Raw genomic sequence first — 15937 nt, forward strand, 5'->3', positions numbered from 1 at the left:
GGGATGCTGGAGGCATGTTTATCTACCCTACCAAAGCCCAATCAAAAAGATACACGACAGAAGCATACTGACTTCAGCATGAAGAAAAATAGCCATAAACGGGGGATATTTGTCCGCACCTCATCGTAAGTCGTGTCTTAGTCTCTCGCGTGCAGAAGAGGCAAGAGCAGAGCTGCGGGCGAAGGCAAAGGCAATGCTGGATGGGATGTTCCTCTACGGTACAAATAGTAAAAGGTTAGATCAGTGGTCGGCAAACTGCGGCTTGTGAGCCACATGCGGCTCTTTGGCCCCTTGAGTGTGGCTCTTCTACAAAATACCATGTGCGGGCAAGCATGTACAGTGTGATTGAAACTTCGTGGCCCATGCGCAGAAGTCGGTATTTTGTGGAAGAGCCACACTCAAGGGGCCAAAGAGCCGCATGTGGCTTGCGAGCCGCAGTTTGCCGACCACTGGCCTAGATAATTATTTTGGTTCTCTACTTGACTTTTGCCATACATACACATTTGTTTTTAGGTATGGTACATTTTCAGAATTGCAGCAAAACTAACTTAAAAGTTATTGATTTCTTTAACATAATGCTACTACTTTCATCTTCATCACTGCTATTCTAGGAAATATTAACCTTAAATCTCTGCTTTACAGTATCTCAAATATCACCTTCTTTCCTGGATAACTGGATACTCAAGTGCTATAATTTACTACCGTCATTTTTTTAGCCTTTGTTAATTTAAATGATCTCAATTACTATGCAAGCCAGGGTTTTACTGGCAAACAATCGAGTCTACTCTAGCTAGGTAAATGGAAATGAATTTATTAAAAGACATTAAGCAGCTCCCAGAATATCTGGGGAAAGATGTAGCAAATCATTCTTGGATACCACATTCAGAAACAACACAGGCAGGAAAATTGCCCAACAACACTGTGGCACTTATAACCAACGCCTTTGAAACTAAATGCGGGACCAGATATCTCTGCATATGGACCAGAGCATGGTTTCTACTACATTTAGTTCACTTATGGCTTCATGTCTTGAGTAGAAGCAGCTAAGGGGCATGTCTGCACCCTAGCTGCAAGGTAGTCTGGGAAATGTAATCTATAGCTTTCAACCTCTGTGTAGTGAAAACCAAGGTGAAAAGAACTATCTGCTAATTATTTATCTACTAATGCTCCAGTGCACGGATTCATGCACATTGAAAGGAAATTAATTAGAAGGTGGCTGGTGGGGCTGGACTGGGTGAGAAGAGCTGGGCATGCCCTGGAGCCAACCTCCCACGGTCCCTCCCCATCTGGCCACATCTGGGGTGGCACCGCAGCTCGAAGGTCATCTGTGGAGTGAGTGGGGTCCCTCTGGCAGGCGGGGTCCCTCAGCCTGGCCTGCGGGGATTGGCCAAAACCAGCTCTCTGACATCCCCCAAGGGGTCCAGGATTGTGAGAGGGTGCAGGCCAGGCCAAGGGACCCCAGCAGTGCACATCAGGGCTGGGGAGGGTGGCGGGAGGGCTCCAGGGCATGTCCTGCTGGTCTTGCCTAGTCCCGATCGGCCTGACCCCAGCAGCAAGCTAACCTACTGGTTGAAGCGTCTGCCCCCTGCTGGTCAGTGCGTGTCATAGTGACTGGTTGAACAGTCGAATGAACGGTTGGACACTTAGGATATTAGGCTTTTATTATATAGGATTCTATAAATGAGGATTGATAAAGTTATTGTAAGCATTAAAATAATAAATGTAAAGCACTTAGTATGGTATATAATACACTGTAAATATTGTTATTATAATTATCACCATCAGCATCTTCATTATTGATCCAACACAGTGACCAGCAGAAATTCAAGCTCTATTATGGCTGCTTGAAAGCCAGTCATGACTCCCTTAACAATGGAAAGTTGTATACCGGGCCTAAAATTTGTTATATCTAATAAGACGGAAGGTTTTCTTTGTTTTTTTTTTTTTTTTTTTTACTGTACCTTATAGCTTGCCACTTCAGGATGCTAACTCTGGGCAGCTGGCAATTGCAATGCCACATATACCAGTGCTTCTTGAAACTTTAATTTTCATTTGAATCACCTAGTGATCTTATTAAAGTGCAGGTTTGGATTCAGTAGGTCTGAGATGGGGCCCAAGATTTAGGATTTCTAACAAGCACCCAGGTAATGCAGATACTTCTGTCCTGTGGACCACATTTTAAGGAGCAAAGATCTAGATGATGAAAAAGGAAATGTGTGGGCAAACAAAAGAACATAAAAACTGGAATCACACATAAAACAGACAATAGCAAGCATCCACAGGGAATATAAAACAAAAAGAAGAAAGAAAAGTGATGCTTTGATCATCCTTCAGACAATATGCTCACTCAGCAAATGCTTAAAAAAAAAAGAATATGTGAGCTATCCAACCATATACCTCAGGAAGAAACATAGCAAAAATTTGTCCTCAAGCTCTATTCTTGTTTTTCTTTGTCAGATATTTATTACATATTTATTACATTCAGTATGTTGAGGGAGCACAGGTGTTTCAGTTCTTAGAATAAAGTAAACCTAGGAACATTAGTTTTCAGAGTTTGAAGAGACCTTAGAATTCATCTAAACCAACCTCCTTATTTTACGGGCTAGGATGCTGCAGTTGAAAACAGATATGATTGATTCACAGTTAGCTACAGATGTGGGACTTGAGTGTAGGTTTCTTGGACCAGACATCCTTTGGCAGTTTTAGTTTCACCTCTTCAGTCAAGCCCTATTCTTTATCAGAAGATGATCAAAGTTACAAAGATAAATAAACCAAAATCTGTTAAAATAGTTCCTTTTAGAAATTCAGGGTGGAGAGTCTAAAATACAAAGATAATTGTTACATCTCTAGGTCACAGTTTCCTTGTAGATCAAGCTATATAGATGGAAAATAATTTTTAATCCTAGGTCTTCAATATCATCAATAAGCTACTTAGAGTCCTATGTTAAGAAGGTTTTAAGCTTGCCTGTGGCATCAGTAAGAGTGGCATGGCTGACTAGTGATACCTGACGTGTATTCTACAAGAGAGGGGATGACACACATGCTGCATTCTTTATGTCTCTAAGCTAGATTATTTGTATGTCCCATTGTGTTAATCTCACTTCAGCAATCATATACTGAACATCCACTGTGTGCCAGGCCCTCTGCTAAGCATTGAGGTTTTAAAAAATGTATATTGTGCAGTCCCTGCAGACTGTACAGTTCATAAAAGTATAGTATTTTCAAGTGAGATCTTAGAGACTGTCTAGTCTAAATTCATATTTTATAGGCAAAAAAGTTATTTTTAGACAGCTTATTTAGAATGGCATTTAGGCTCAGCACTTCTTGTTAGATTTTTCTGGAACGTTCTAAAGACACAATACTTGTTTTCCTCTTGAACTTGCTTATCCAATACAGTTGCTATTAAGCCCATGTGGCTATTTAAATTTAAACTTCTACTAATTAAAATATAATAAAATTTAAGATTCAATTCCTCAGAAAACTAACCACATTTAAAGTGCTCAATAGCCACATGTGGCTGTCAGCTACACTATTTGTATTTGCCAACACAGACATAGAACATTTCCATTATTGCAGAAAGTATTTTATAGTCTCTTTCTGTTTTCATGTTTGGAGTGCCAGATAAAATACAGGACATCCAGTTAAATTGAAATTTCAGATAAACAAGTAATTGTTTAGTATAGCTAATTTTCCATGCAAGATTTGGAACATAGTGTTGTTTATCCAAAATGCTAATTTAACTGCCTGTCTGTATTTACTTTCTTAGCTAAATCTGGAAACTCTATTCCAAGTTGACTTTCTAAGATTTTACTTTTAAAAATAAATTTGACATATGCAATGACAATTAAGAACAATAACAAAAAAACCACCCTGAGATATGATCCCAAGAACCTATAAAAAAGCTTAAAATATTTTACCTGGAAGATGTTTTTAATCCCAGAATTTAGCCTTTCTACTTTCTTCTTTTCATTCAGATCTCAATTTAAATGTCATTCCTTTAACCACTCTTAAGTGGTTCCCCAGGTCCATTTATTTTATTTTCTAATGGCTTTTATCACTACCTGATCTTTTATTTGTTTGTTGTCTGTCTCCCCACTATAATGAAACTCCATTAAAGCATTGATCTTGGCTGTAATGTTCTTTTTTATACCTAGAGTGGTGCCTGACAAACACCCTAAATATGTGCACAATATACTTTTGTAACCTGAAGGCAATATAGGGTACTTGTTCTAGAACATAGGCTTTGGAAATCAAGTTAAAATCTTGCCTCTCTGTAATCTTGATCAAGTACCATAACTTCTGTAAACCCAGTTTATTCATAAAAATGGGGTTAAAATAGAAACAACATATAAGATCGTGAAGATTAAATGAGGTAAGAGTAATCTGAGCATTGTGGTCAAGGTCTAGGGACAGACAGGTGCAGATGATACATCCCTTACAACCACCACTCATGAAAATACATATGCCTCAGTTTCCTCATCTATATTTTATATCTCAACACTTCACACAGTAGGAAAGGATATTAAATGGTAGGATACACATAAAGTACTCAGCACAGGGCCCAGCACATGGTAACTGCTCAACAAATATACTCATTGAACCCCTTTTAAATATGACCTGCATTTATGATATAGGCTAGGAACACATGTGGAATATGGTGGGAAAGAGGAGCAAGTACCTGTAAGGTAGTAAAACTACCTCTTAAGACTGGAGTCAGAGAAATCTGGGTCTAAACCCAGTTCTATATTATCTAAACCCAGTTCTATATTATCTATTATTACCAGGGTAGATTTGAATAAATGATAATAACAGAAGCTACCTTAGAAGGTTGTTTTATCTCTGGCTTACCACAGCACCTAGCACAGAGCACCACAGCACCTAGCACAGAGCTTGGCAAATATTTCTTAACTCACTAAAACATGATAAGGCATTTAGTCTGGCACATAGTAAACATTCAATAAACATTTTTGTTTATTGAACATTCATCATTGTTTAATATTATTACTATTGCCATAATATTGGAAGTTGGGAAGGGTAAAAGTGAAAATTACCATTTGTGGCTGATAGTCTAATGGAAAGCTGTACTCTTGGATATACTTTTTTTTTCATGAGGACTCAGATTCAGATAGACATTATTTGTTAGCCCAGATGATTTACTTTTATTATTTTACATCTGATGTATATTACAAGTGCCAAAACCACAGAATAAACATGAGGATGGAAGGAATTATATTTCTCAAAAACCAGCCAATACCTAGGTTTCACTTATGACTGGAAAATCTAATCATGGCTATCACCATGATATCTCATTTCAACTAGTCCTGGAATGAGGCCCAAGTAAGCATGGTGTTTGTGCACATATTTGGGTCAGTCTGATCTCTCGTGACCTTTCTTTATCTAAATAAAACTAAATATTAGATCAGAACTGTCTCATCATTTCTTTGGGAAAACTTATTTTAACCACAGGCATTCAAAGCAGCAATCCAATTCCTCTTCCGTAGGTCCCTAAGCAGACTCTTGCTAATACCCATTTTTTTCTTTCTCTTTGTTGTGTCATCTTAGGCTGTCATGGTGTCCCTGCTGACAGATTATTCACCTCAGCTCCAGAAGCCAAAGTTTTAATGCTGTGATGCTTGTCAAGAGAGAACCGATGTTCTTCAGTAACAGAATGAGTCTTTTATGGGGGAAGGAGAAGAGAATCCAAGAGAAATAAACAAATCATGATACATGGAATAGGTGAACAATATGATATTGCCTTGCCATTGTGAAACTTTCATAAAGCCCTTAAATTAAGTATTGATGCACTGTAATACATTGCTTGAGTTAATCAATGCTCTAATTCAAAATTTCTGAGTTACATTTAGGTATCATATTAATAACCATGTACATTTGCCTCAACTAAACATAAAATACTGTGTTTATAATGCATAATGTCTAAGCCATTAAATGTAATCTATGCTTATTACCTTAATAAATTATCACCCATGCTAATTTATAAGTAAACATTTACCAGGCAGTCAGCTGCTGGTAGATCTGTGGGCTATGCTCATATCCCTCAGGACTAACAAAGAAGCCAAATGATTCATCTTACTGATATAGTGCAATTTGCAGGCAAATGAGGTAGACAGGCATTCGTTTATGAAGGCAGATGAGGAAATTCTTAGAAAACAGCTATAACTATGCCCAAACTCTGGAGTTTTTCCCAGTAATTTGTGGGAAGGAGGATCTTTCTAGAGCACACATCTCTTTTCTGCAATGAATACTTAACGTTACAATGCTAAGGAAACATTTGTGAACAGTGGTAAAACCATGGATACCTAGCTAGGAATGTAAGATCCATTAGAGTGAGTGACATTTTCATAGGTTCAAATTCTTTAGCAGGAGCAATTTAATTTTTTTTCATGTTTGTGCTTATCATGCATCTACTCCCACCACACACTGGATATTTCCATAAATCCACTATTTGTCATATTTTAGCCCAGTTTCCTCCAGTTTTTCTTCAGAATAATAAAATTTGCATTACTGGATTATTATAATATAATTAAAGCTAGATGTCTCTTGTGGGTGACTAAATTTTGAAATGTTGAATTATTATGATATAATTTGAAATTTTTTACTTAAAAATTTAAGGAACATAAATGAAACTCAAAAATAATGTATTTTACAGAGGATAAAAAAGTAACTACCTTTATATTCTACCTCCCCCATTAGAAGAATGCTTTCAGGCTGGTTGACTGATATTTTCAGCAGATATCTATGACTTAAATGAGTGACTAAAAGATGAATTACAAGTTAAATTTGCAATGCAGATGAAATAAAACATATTTTGTAGGGGAAAAGGCTCATAACGTTACAGAAGAAAAATAATTTTTTTCTAGTAAATATCAAATGTGACGTTCGTGTCTATGGTAGTTTATAAGAAAAAAAAGAGTAGAGTTTAGTGGACTATCTTTTTTTCAGCAGAGGGTATAGGAATGATTTAACAAGAGGGTGTCATGTGGATTGTTGAGCCTCTCCCTCAAATTGCCTAAATGTAAAGAACATAATCCTGAGAATCCTTCCACTTTCTAAGTGGTCCCCCATGGTAATGAGCTCTCATCTCTTTGCTAGTTATTATTTGAATCAAATGAAAGGTATAATCTCAGTCCCTCAATAATAAGGAACTTATAAACATTTTCTTGCCAATATGCAGTCACTTTACCTTCAAAAAGCCCAAAGCTTCCATTTTTTAATGTACACACAATTTAATATCTTGCTCAAACCAAATCTGTAGAAATTTACTTGCTTTATTAATTTTTTATCTTAAGAAGACTTTAGTTATATTATCAGGAATAAAGAAACCAGGAAAGGAAAAATTAGCCTTATTTTTTCCCAAACTATTTTTATTTCCTATTTATTTTTACCCTTGCCTCCCTCATTCCCTTTTCTATGTAACTACTGCAACAAAAAAGATGAAGAAAAACTCCAGGAATAACCCTTGGGTATCTGGTGTACACAATAGATCCTACCCATTTTATTAATATAACTAGTCAAAGAGATCCTTTCTTCTAGGCTTTCTCTACTGTAACATTGGAAGTTAAAACATCAAGATATTACACTGCAATAATTTCACTGTCACGGAAGATCATCAGTTGTTTGGGTTTTTTCCCCAGTGATAAGTTTCTAATCAGATATTCCTAATGGATATTATGCTAATGACTTGACTATTGTAAGATCCTTAGGCAGAAATATGTGCACAGACTAACATGGCAATACTACATTAGACCTCATATGCAAGCAACACTAAAACCTCAGTTAAAATGGCAGGACCCCTTCAACTAATACAAAAGTTTCAATGCAAAACTTCTCATGTGATAAAAATGATGAATGCATACAGAGAGGGTATCCATAACACATTCTTTTGGGGGCCTTTTTGTCTTGAAATCTCTCATCAATGTCTAGAATCTGGACTCTAGATTATGGAGATGGATGAGCATGTCTTGAGACATGGCACCACTCAGCAATTTTGTAGGACTGATATCTTTTGACAAATATGAAAGGCCATATCAAAGATTTAAAAAACAGTTGTCACAATGGTCAGATTCCTACAATCAGGAACACTAGATACTGACATACAAGTTGTGCTCTGTGCAAAGGTCTCAAGTGAAAAGTGTAAGGGTTGAAACATGGTCTGTACTTCAGTTACCAAGTTTTGTGCTTCCTTACAGGCCTTACAGCCAGAGGAAGGAGTGATTTTTTTGTAAGTTGTGCACCCAGAGGGAACAATTTTCAGTATTTCATAAGCTTGAATAGATGCTTTGTTTTAAGTCACACAAAGGGCCAGTATCTGGCCCTACTATCAACTTTTTTTAAAAATCCTCACCTGAGAATATTTTTCCTTTTTTTAAATTTGTTTTTTATTTTTTATTTTTTAGAGAGAGAGAGAGAGAGAGAGAGAGAGAGTGGAAGAGACAGAGAAAGAGAGAGAGAAATATCGATGTGAGAGAAACACATAGACTGGTTGCCTCCTGCATGCGCCCTGACCAGGGCCTGGGCCAGGGAGGAGCCTGCAACCAAGGTACATGCCCTTGTCCAGAATCGAACCCGGGACCCTTTGGTCCACAGGCCCACACTCTATCCACTGAGCCAAACCGGCCAGGGCCCTACCATCAACTATTTACATCGAGACTTTTTTTTTCAATATCACCTTGTATTTGATTAAAATGAGACACCCAGAACCACTTAGCCCACAAAGTTGGACTCTCACCCTCATCCCATCACTGGAAGTCCACATCCTTGATTAGCTTTCCCTGTAGCTAACTTGCTTCCCTTCTCCTGAGAGTGCTTCCTCATTAAATTATTTTGCAGAAGAATCCCCATCTCAGGCTCTGTTTATAGAGAATTTGATCTAATATGAACCATAAAAAATATTTTTTAGAGGTATGTACTACAGTATACTGCTTTTCTTTTAGACATCTAGAGCAGGGTAGGGAGATAAAATGCCAAATGGTGATAAATGATAAAAAGCTTGTAAGCAACAACTTTTCTGGTTACCAGGACTCTGCCAAACTGCATCATGGAGGCCAGCAAGTCTGAAAATCTAATCAAGGCGACTAAATTATTTGTTTAGCAAAGCATGGCAGGAATGTACACTTATATGAAATAAATCAAAGATATGGGCAATTGCTGGACTTGGGGTCTTGCAGATGAAAGGGGAAAGGGATTAGAAAAAACTCTCATCAGGGTTTATCCATCTTTGTTTGAGTCTAGAAGTGCTCAAAGGAAGAAGTCTTCAAACTGTTCTTAAATCAGCAGTTCTCAAACATTTTGGTCTCAGATCTTGTAGCCCATAAATTATGAAGATCTCAAAGAGTTTTTGTTTCTGTGGGATATATCTATCAGTTTTTACCACATTAGAAATTAAAACTGAGAAATATTTGCCAATTGATTAACTCTAAAATAACAATAGTGAACCTATTATAGGTCAACATAAATAATATCATTTTTATGAAAAATAACTATATTTTCCAAAAAAATAAAGTTAATAAATAGAGTGGCTGGCATTATTTTATATTTTTGCACGTCTTTGATGCCTGCCTTAATAGAAGACAGATGAATTCTCATATCTACTTCTGCATTCCATCTGGAGCACTACGCTGGCTTGAAGTATAGGAAGAATATCCAGCCTCACACAGATAAGTGTTTGAAAAGGGAGATATATTTTAATAGCCTTTTCAAATAATCATGAATAGTCTTTGATGTTACGTTGAAACTCCACAAGTGATAGCTCCTTAAAGATTATTTGCAATGTGAAATCTGAAACCTCATCTCTGAACTTTTCTACAAAGTTAAACTTAATGTCTATATTTCATTTTGAATAGATCTTTTACCCATATGTGATTCCAATATTGGCCATTTGGAAAATATTAGTCCAATGAATTATGCAAATATTACAAATGATTTACATGATATAAAAAAATCACAGTTGGTACTATCACTACTGCTATGATCTGAATGTTTGTGCCCCCCGCCTTCATAAAATCCTAATCCCCAAAGATTGTGATATTAGGATGTAGGGCCTTTGGTCATGAAGGTAGAGCCCTCATAAATGGGATTAGTGCCTTGTAAAAGAGACCCCCACAGAGCTCCCTAGCCATTTCCATAATGTGAGGATACAGTGAGAAGGTACTAGCAATGAACCAGGAAGAGGGTCCTCACTAGAACATGACCATATTATCACCTTTATCTTGGACTTCCCAACTTCCAAGACTGTGAGAATAAATGTCTGCTGTTTACAAACTACCCAGAATTTTGTTATAGCAGCTCAAATGGCTAATACAACTACCTGTCTCATTAGAAAAATCTTTATGTATTAAGAAGCAGATATAAATTCTACACAATTCTAATTTTCTTTTGAAAGTTGTCAGTTACTTTCCTCGAAGTGATAGGTTCACCTCATTCAATTTCAAGAAGATGTCTGCCAAATATCCAAGTCCTAATGACCAGAGTATGTGAGTTTTTTTCCAGTTAAAGCTAGTATAGCATAAAAAAGGTGCCTAATTCAACAAGTTAAAGAATTGCACAATACTTTTCAATAATCACATTCCCTTATGCAACAGAAAGGCTTAATACTTACTTTTCATGTTATCACACAAAATGTTAAAGAGATATGTACACAGGAGTTGACATTTAATATTAATACTTTTTTATTGCTTCATCAAGGATATACATAAGTGAATCTGGCTTTTAAAAACTGCCTGTATGTGATAGTGAAGAATAAAATGACTTGGTTCTACTGCCTTAATTCATGCTAAGGTGTCAGCAGTTTTACCCACCAGTGCCTTTGTACCAACCTTTTTGAACTAGCTGAACCAGGAACCACCCATTATGAAGCAAGGTCCTATAATACTTCCAGAGATCCAAGAGAGACCAAGAGGGAAGAACTCTGCAACACCCATTCCTGATTAAACCAGAAAAGTCCAATCTATCTGATTTCATCTGTAATATTTAGTAGCATTCCTTCAAAAGATTCTGGTGGAAAATAAAAAAGTTCACGACTCACTTCTATAAAGCAAGTCTTGGCTGTACTAATTATGGATAAAATCCATACTGAAATCTTGTTTTATTCATTCTATGCATGCCAAGCCATCTATTATTTTGAGTCTCAGTTTTGTGCCAGACATGGAAGACATGACCCATGCCCTCATGGTGCTTATAGTATAACTAGAGGCCTGATGCATAACATTCCTGTAAGGGCTGGGGGCCTCTGCTGCTGCTGCTGTGGCCAGGGGCCTCTGCTGCCTCTGCCTTGGCCCCTGCCCTCTGTGGCTTTGCCAGGAAGGAAGTACTGCTTAAGTGAGCACATTTCATTTCTTATTATAAAAATAATTTACCATTTAAGTGAGCAACTACAAGTTTCTATAATAAATGTTTTATGAGAAGTTACACAAGACATTTTGTATTTACAAGCCTTGTCATAAAAGACACTGAAGATCTTATCCCATTAACAAGGGACAGAGCACATAACATTATCTTTAAAAACTTATGCCCCTACTAGCTATTTTTTGAATAGTGCCTTTTTATGTGGTCACTAAAATGTAAATATTCTCTAACTTCTCTTTGTTATCTTTCTGAGACTTGTACAACCATCATGACATTTTGAATTAATTCTCAGAGTAGTTATGCTAATAATATTATCTCCCCTCAAGGCTTTCCATTAAATATATTTGTAAAAATTATATTCTTTAACTAAGGTCAGTAAAAGAAATGAAGGTATTTAATTTCTGATCTCCATATAATTAAATGAAGAATGAAAAAAAGAATCTTTCAGTTAGAGGACCAGTGTACAGGTTGGCCTTGAGGTGAAAAGGGGCTTGGCTTCTTCAAGGAACTAGAAGATGAGTATAGCTAGGATATAGTGAGCAAGAAAGAGAGGAGTACAAAATAAGTGGCATTTAAAGTACAAATAATTTAATTATCAAAGAACTTGGACACAGAGATGTTCACATCTATGAGGTTCTGGTATTACTGAACATTTACTGATGAAAAAGGAAGGTCAGGGAAACCATTCATAATTGTAACTAAGTAGTTTGCCTTCTTTACTCTCAGACCCATGAGCAGGAAATATGTTTGTTTTACCTTACAATCCATAGTTGACCTATGGTATTAAAAGTGTCAGTGGTGGAAAAGCTACAGTATGGAGCTTATGGCAAGCTCCAGTGGAAGTTAAAAATGTAGGCCCTCGGAGTCTGGAGCCATCCATAGCAGAAAATGGTATATCCAAAATGGGGCCTGAGTAAGATCAGAGGACACAAGTAAACTGCATGAGCAGATAGCCCAGGTCCCATGTCATCCATAAGAGCTTTACCAGTACCCCACTAAGGTTTGAACTACACTGTCATATGGGGGAGGGTTCTCATACAAATAGTTAAAAGAGGAGAATGAAGTTCTTTTTGGTTTACATATGGTTTGGCTCAGTGTGTATATAAAGCTGAAAATAGATGATAACTACATTACAACATGTTCAGGATTTATCTTGAATGACAATGAGAGGGAAAATCTTCCCAGTGGCTGGAGATAAAATGGTACATCTGGTCACCTACTTTGTGTGGAAGGAACAGTGGTCTGAGGTGAAAATATCTAGATTCATGGGTAGTGGCCAATGGCTTGGAAGAGAAGGCTACACGATCAGATACAAGGAGTTATAGGATAAAGGCATGTGAATGGAAACATGGGAATGGGTACAAAATGTGAAGATCTTTGTATCACATGTAAATGTGCAGCAGAAAGCATCCACCAAAGAAGAGGCACTAAACCAAGTAGACAAAATGCAGCAGCTAGCCTTTGCCACCAGCCACCCTAGAATTGGCTTGGTGGGCATATTCATGAAGTGGCCAGGTGACCAACATACATTGGACCTATAATATTGGTGACTAATAACATTGACTACCACTTACCAAAGCTGATCTAGCTACTGCTGTGTCTGAATGTCTAACCCTTTGGCAATAGAGACCTATAATGAGCTTCCAGATATGGCACTATCTCTTGGTTACATGGTGTCAAGTCAACAATACTGAGCCCTTTCCATCCTGGAAGTGTCAGCAAGTTGTCCTCAAAGGAATAGATACTTATTCTAAGAATAGGTTCACCTTTTCTGTCTGTAGACCTTCAGCCAGTACCACTAACAAGGGGATTATGAAAGGCATGATCCATAGCATGAAATCCCACATTTCATAGCATCTGACTAGAGGCACAATTTACAGTAAAGGAGGAGTGGTAGTGAGCCCATTTCCAGGGCATCCACTGGTGTTATCACATTACCACACTATCCAGAGCCAGCCATCCTCATAAAACACTGGAGTGGATTTTAAAATAAGTAACTGAATTGCCAGTTTTTAGGCAACACTCTGAATAAAGAGGGTTCCCTTTAGGACACAGTGTATATATTAAATCAGAGACCTCTATCTGTTGCTGTGCCCCCAATAGGAAGAATACATGGATCCAAAGACCAAGAGGTAGAAGCAAGAGTGGCCCCACATACCTCATTATGACCCTATGCTTCCAGTCCCATCAACTCTGACCATGACAGTGTTGGTGGTCATGGTCCTCAAAGAGGGCACACTTTTGCCAGAGGATGCAGAAAGGGTCCCATTGAACTACAAGCCATGGTCACCACCAGGACACTTTAGATACCTTGTGACCAAGGATTAGCAAGCAAGAAAAGGAGTAACAATTATGGCAAGAGCAATTGATGCCGATCATCATGAGGAAGTAGGGCTGCAGCAGGTAGGAATGTGTATGTTACTCAAGTGATAAACTTGGGCACCTCTTACTACTCTCTTACCCAAGTATGATCGTGAATAGAAAATGCAGCCTCAGAAGGGTATGATTTACAAGGGCTCAGACTTCTCAGGAATGAAAGTTTGGATTATAACAACAGGTAAAGGCAGACCTACAGAGGTTATAGCTGAAGGTTAGAATGGATAGTAGAGAAGAGAGAGGATGAGTAACAATTGCAGCTCCAAGACCAACTGCAGCAAGAAGGATCGTAAATTGTCCCACTAACCCTCCTTTTCTGAGTTTTTCCCTCAGGAAGAGAGGTCCATGAGAACCATGCAGGATCTGTTCCTGTATTTATGTGAAGGAAATCTGTGCAGTGCAAGGAGTAGACTGGTTGTCATGAGAATGCTCCTCTTAGACTTCTGACTATGGGCAGTGTACTTGACTGAGAGCCCTAGCGGCTCCCAAGGCAGTTAGTGAGCATGACAGGGACAATAAGGCAGGCAACTTTAGTTCTAGGATACCTTGAGAGCCTGTAGAACTCCCTTAAAACTGTATTGAAGTCTAAGGCACTTCCACCTAACCTTTCTTTCTTTCCTGGATCAGATCAGATATCCTTCTCAGTCTGACAGCTCTCCTAGCCTCCTCATTCACTTTCCCTTAGAAGCTTTTCTGTCAATAAATCTCTTTCATGGTTAATCCCATTTTAGAGGACCTGTATCAACACAGTTTCATCAGATACTCGAAAGGTCTGCAACTCGACAAAGTTTATAACCCATTTGCCAGATGCTGAATTTGCATTTCTGCCTTGGAAGAACCAAGAACAGAATTTGGAAGAGTTCTTGACTCAGATCAGTGGTCCCAATCTTGCCATATCCTTGGTAAAGGTGAATAAGATTATGCTGATGCATTTGGGAAGATGAGTCAACATTGGGAATAGGTTTAGGTGAATAGTGATTTTCCTTCCCTCTGGCCAGGCACCCTACTAACAGAGTCAGCCTTATTATATAAACTACCAGTACTCAATGGAATGTCACAAAACCAATTAAGCTGGAGGAATAGATTGCCTTAATTTTACTTATTAAAAGATACATTAAAGAGAATAAAAATCCTTCCTGGATCATCCAAGTTGTAATGTTATCAGTCACTCAAAGAACTCTAAGTGTACTGCAAACACATGGCTTTCTCCATCCTGAAAAATGCAGTGACAAGGGAAGATAATTGCAAACCATTTCTGGAGAAAATTCAATTTATACATTTTAGGTTTTAGACAGTTAGGCATTTTTAAAATAAAATATATGCTCCCTAACCACCCTGAAGCTTTCTCCATGACATTAATTGTGCTGTCATGGAGAGGGACAATATCTACCTAATAGATCTGTTACCCATTAGAAAGTGTTTAAGAGGCTGATGACATCCTCCTCTCTTATTAGTGACAGGACTGATTTAGAGTACTCCTCACTGATCCACTTATTCATGGGTATGTTATCAAGTATAATCTTAAACTTTCTATTTAATACCATAATAAAATAGAAATAAATTCAACCAAAATTCATACTCTGTCTTCTTTTTGTCCCACTCTTGTATTAGCAATATTTCCTAGGTCTTTGCTCTTCAAAACAGCAAAATAAAAATCTTATTTTCTAAAATTTCAATGTCTGAAATCCCTCCAGATGTCACTCCAATTTAAAATAGCTGAGGATATGGTTCTTCTAGGGTAACGTGCAAGGAGAAGAAAGTCTGGAGGTGGGGCCCAGGATACTGGCAGGAGTAAAGCCTTTTTCAAAGGACAAAAAAGACCAAATGATCCTTCTTCGAGAGTGATGTCTCTGGGGAACATCTGGAGTACAAGGCAGGATACTTGGATAAAGAGACTGCTGGAACATCAGTATGTTGATCATATCTTACCCTTATACTTACACCTGTAGCAGATCCAGTTGCCAAAATTATCTGGGCATTCTCTTAGGGACAAAAATATAGGAAGCTCATGCCATCTCTGCAATTTAATTAATGAGACCCAGTTCATCAAGTGACCCTACAGCAAGCATATAATATCTTTCACCTAAAGTCACCCATTTGTAAAACTAAATGTTACTTTTTTTTTTACAGTGAAATCTTGATTCCTAATTTCTTTTTAAAAATTTAAGTTCTTTATTGTTTACTAGAGCCCAGTGCATGA

General features: G+C 37.7%; 1 protein-coding gene across 1 annotated transcript in view; it reads left to right on the forward strand.

The window, feature by feature from the left end:
• OTC (ornithine carbamoyltransferase) overlaps positions 1 to 15582 on the forward strand; it is a 55117-nt gene extending 39535 nt beyond the window's left edge. The window contains exons 10-11 of the mRNA XM_023755403.1: positions 14469 to 14639; positions 15475 to 15582. Coding sequence (XP_023611171.1) covers positions 14469 to 14639; positions 15475 to 15582 — 279 coding nt within the window. The remainder of the gene's footprint in view (positions 1 to 14468; positions 14640 to 15474) is intronic.
• The last annotated feature ends 355 nt before the right edge of the window (positions 15583 to 15937 follow it).

This window comes from Myotis lucifugus, unplaced genomic scaffold (genome assembly GCF_000147115.1).
Source record: "Myotis lucifugus unplaced genomic scaffold, Myoluc2.0 scaffold_76, whole genome shotgun sequence".
Lineage (NCBI taxonomy): Eukaryota > Metazoa > Chordata > Mammalia > Chiroptera > Vespertilionidae > Myotis > Myotis lucifugus.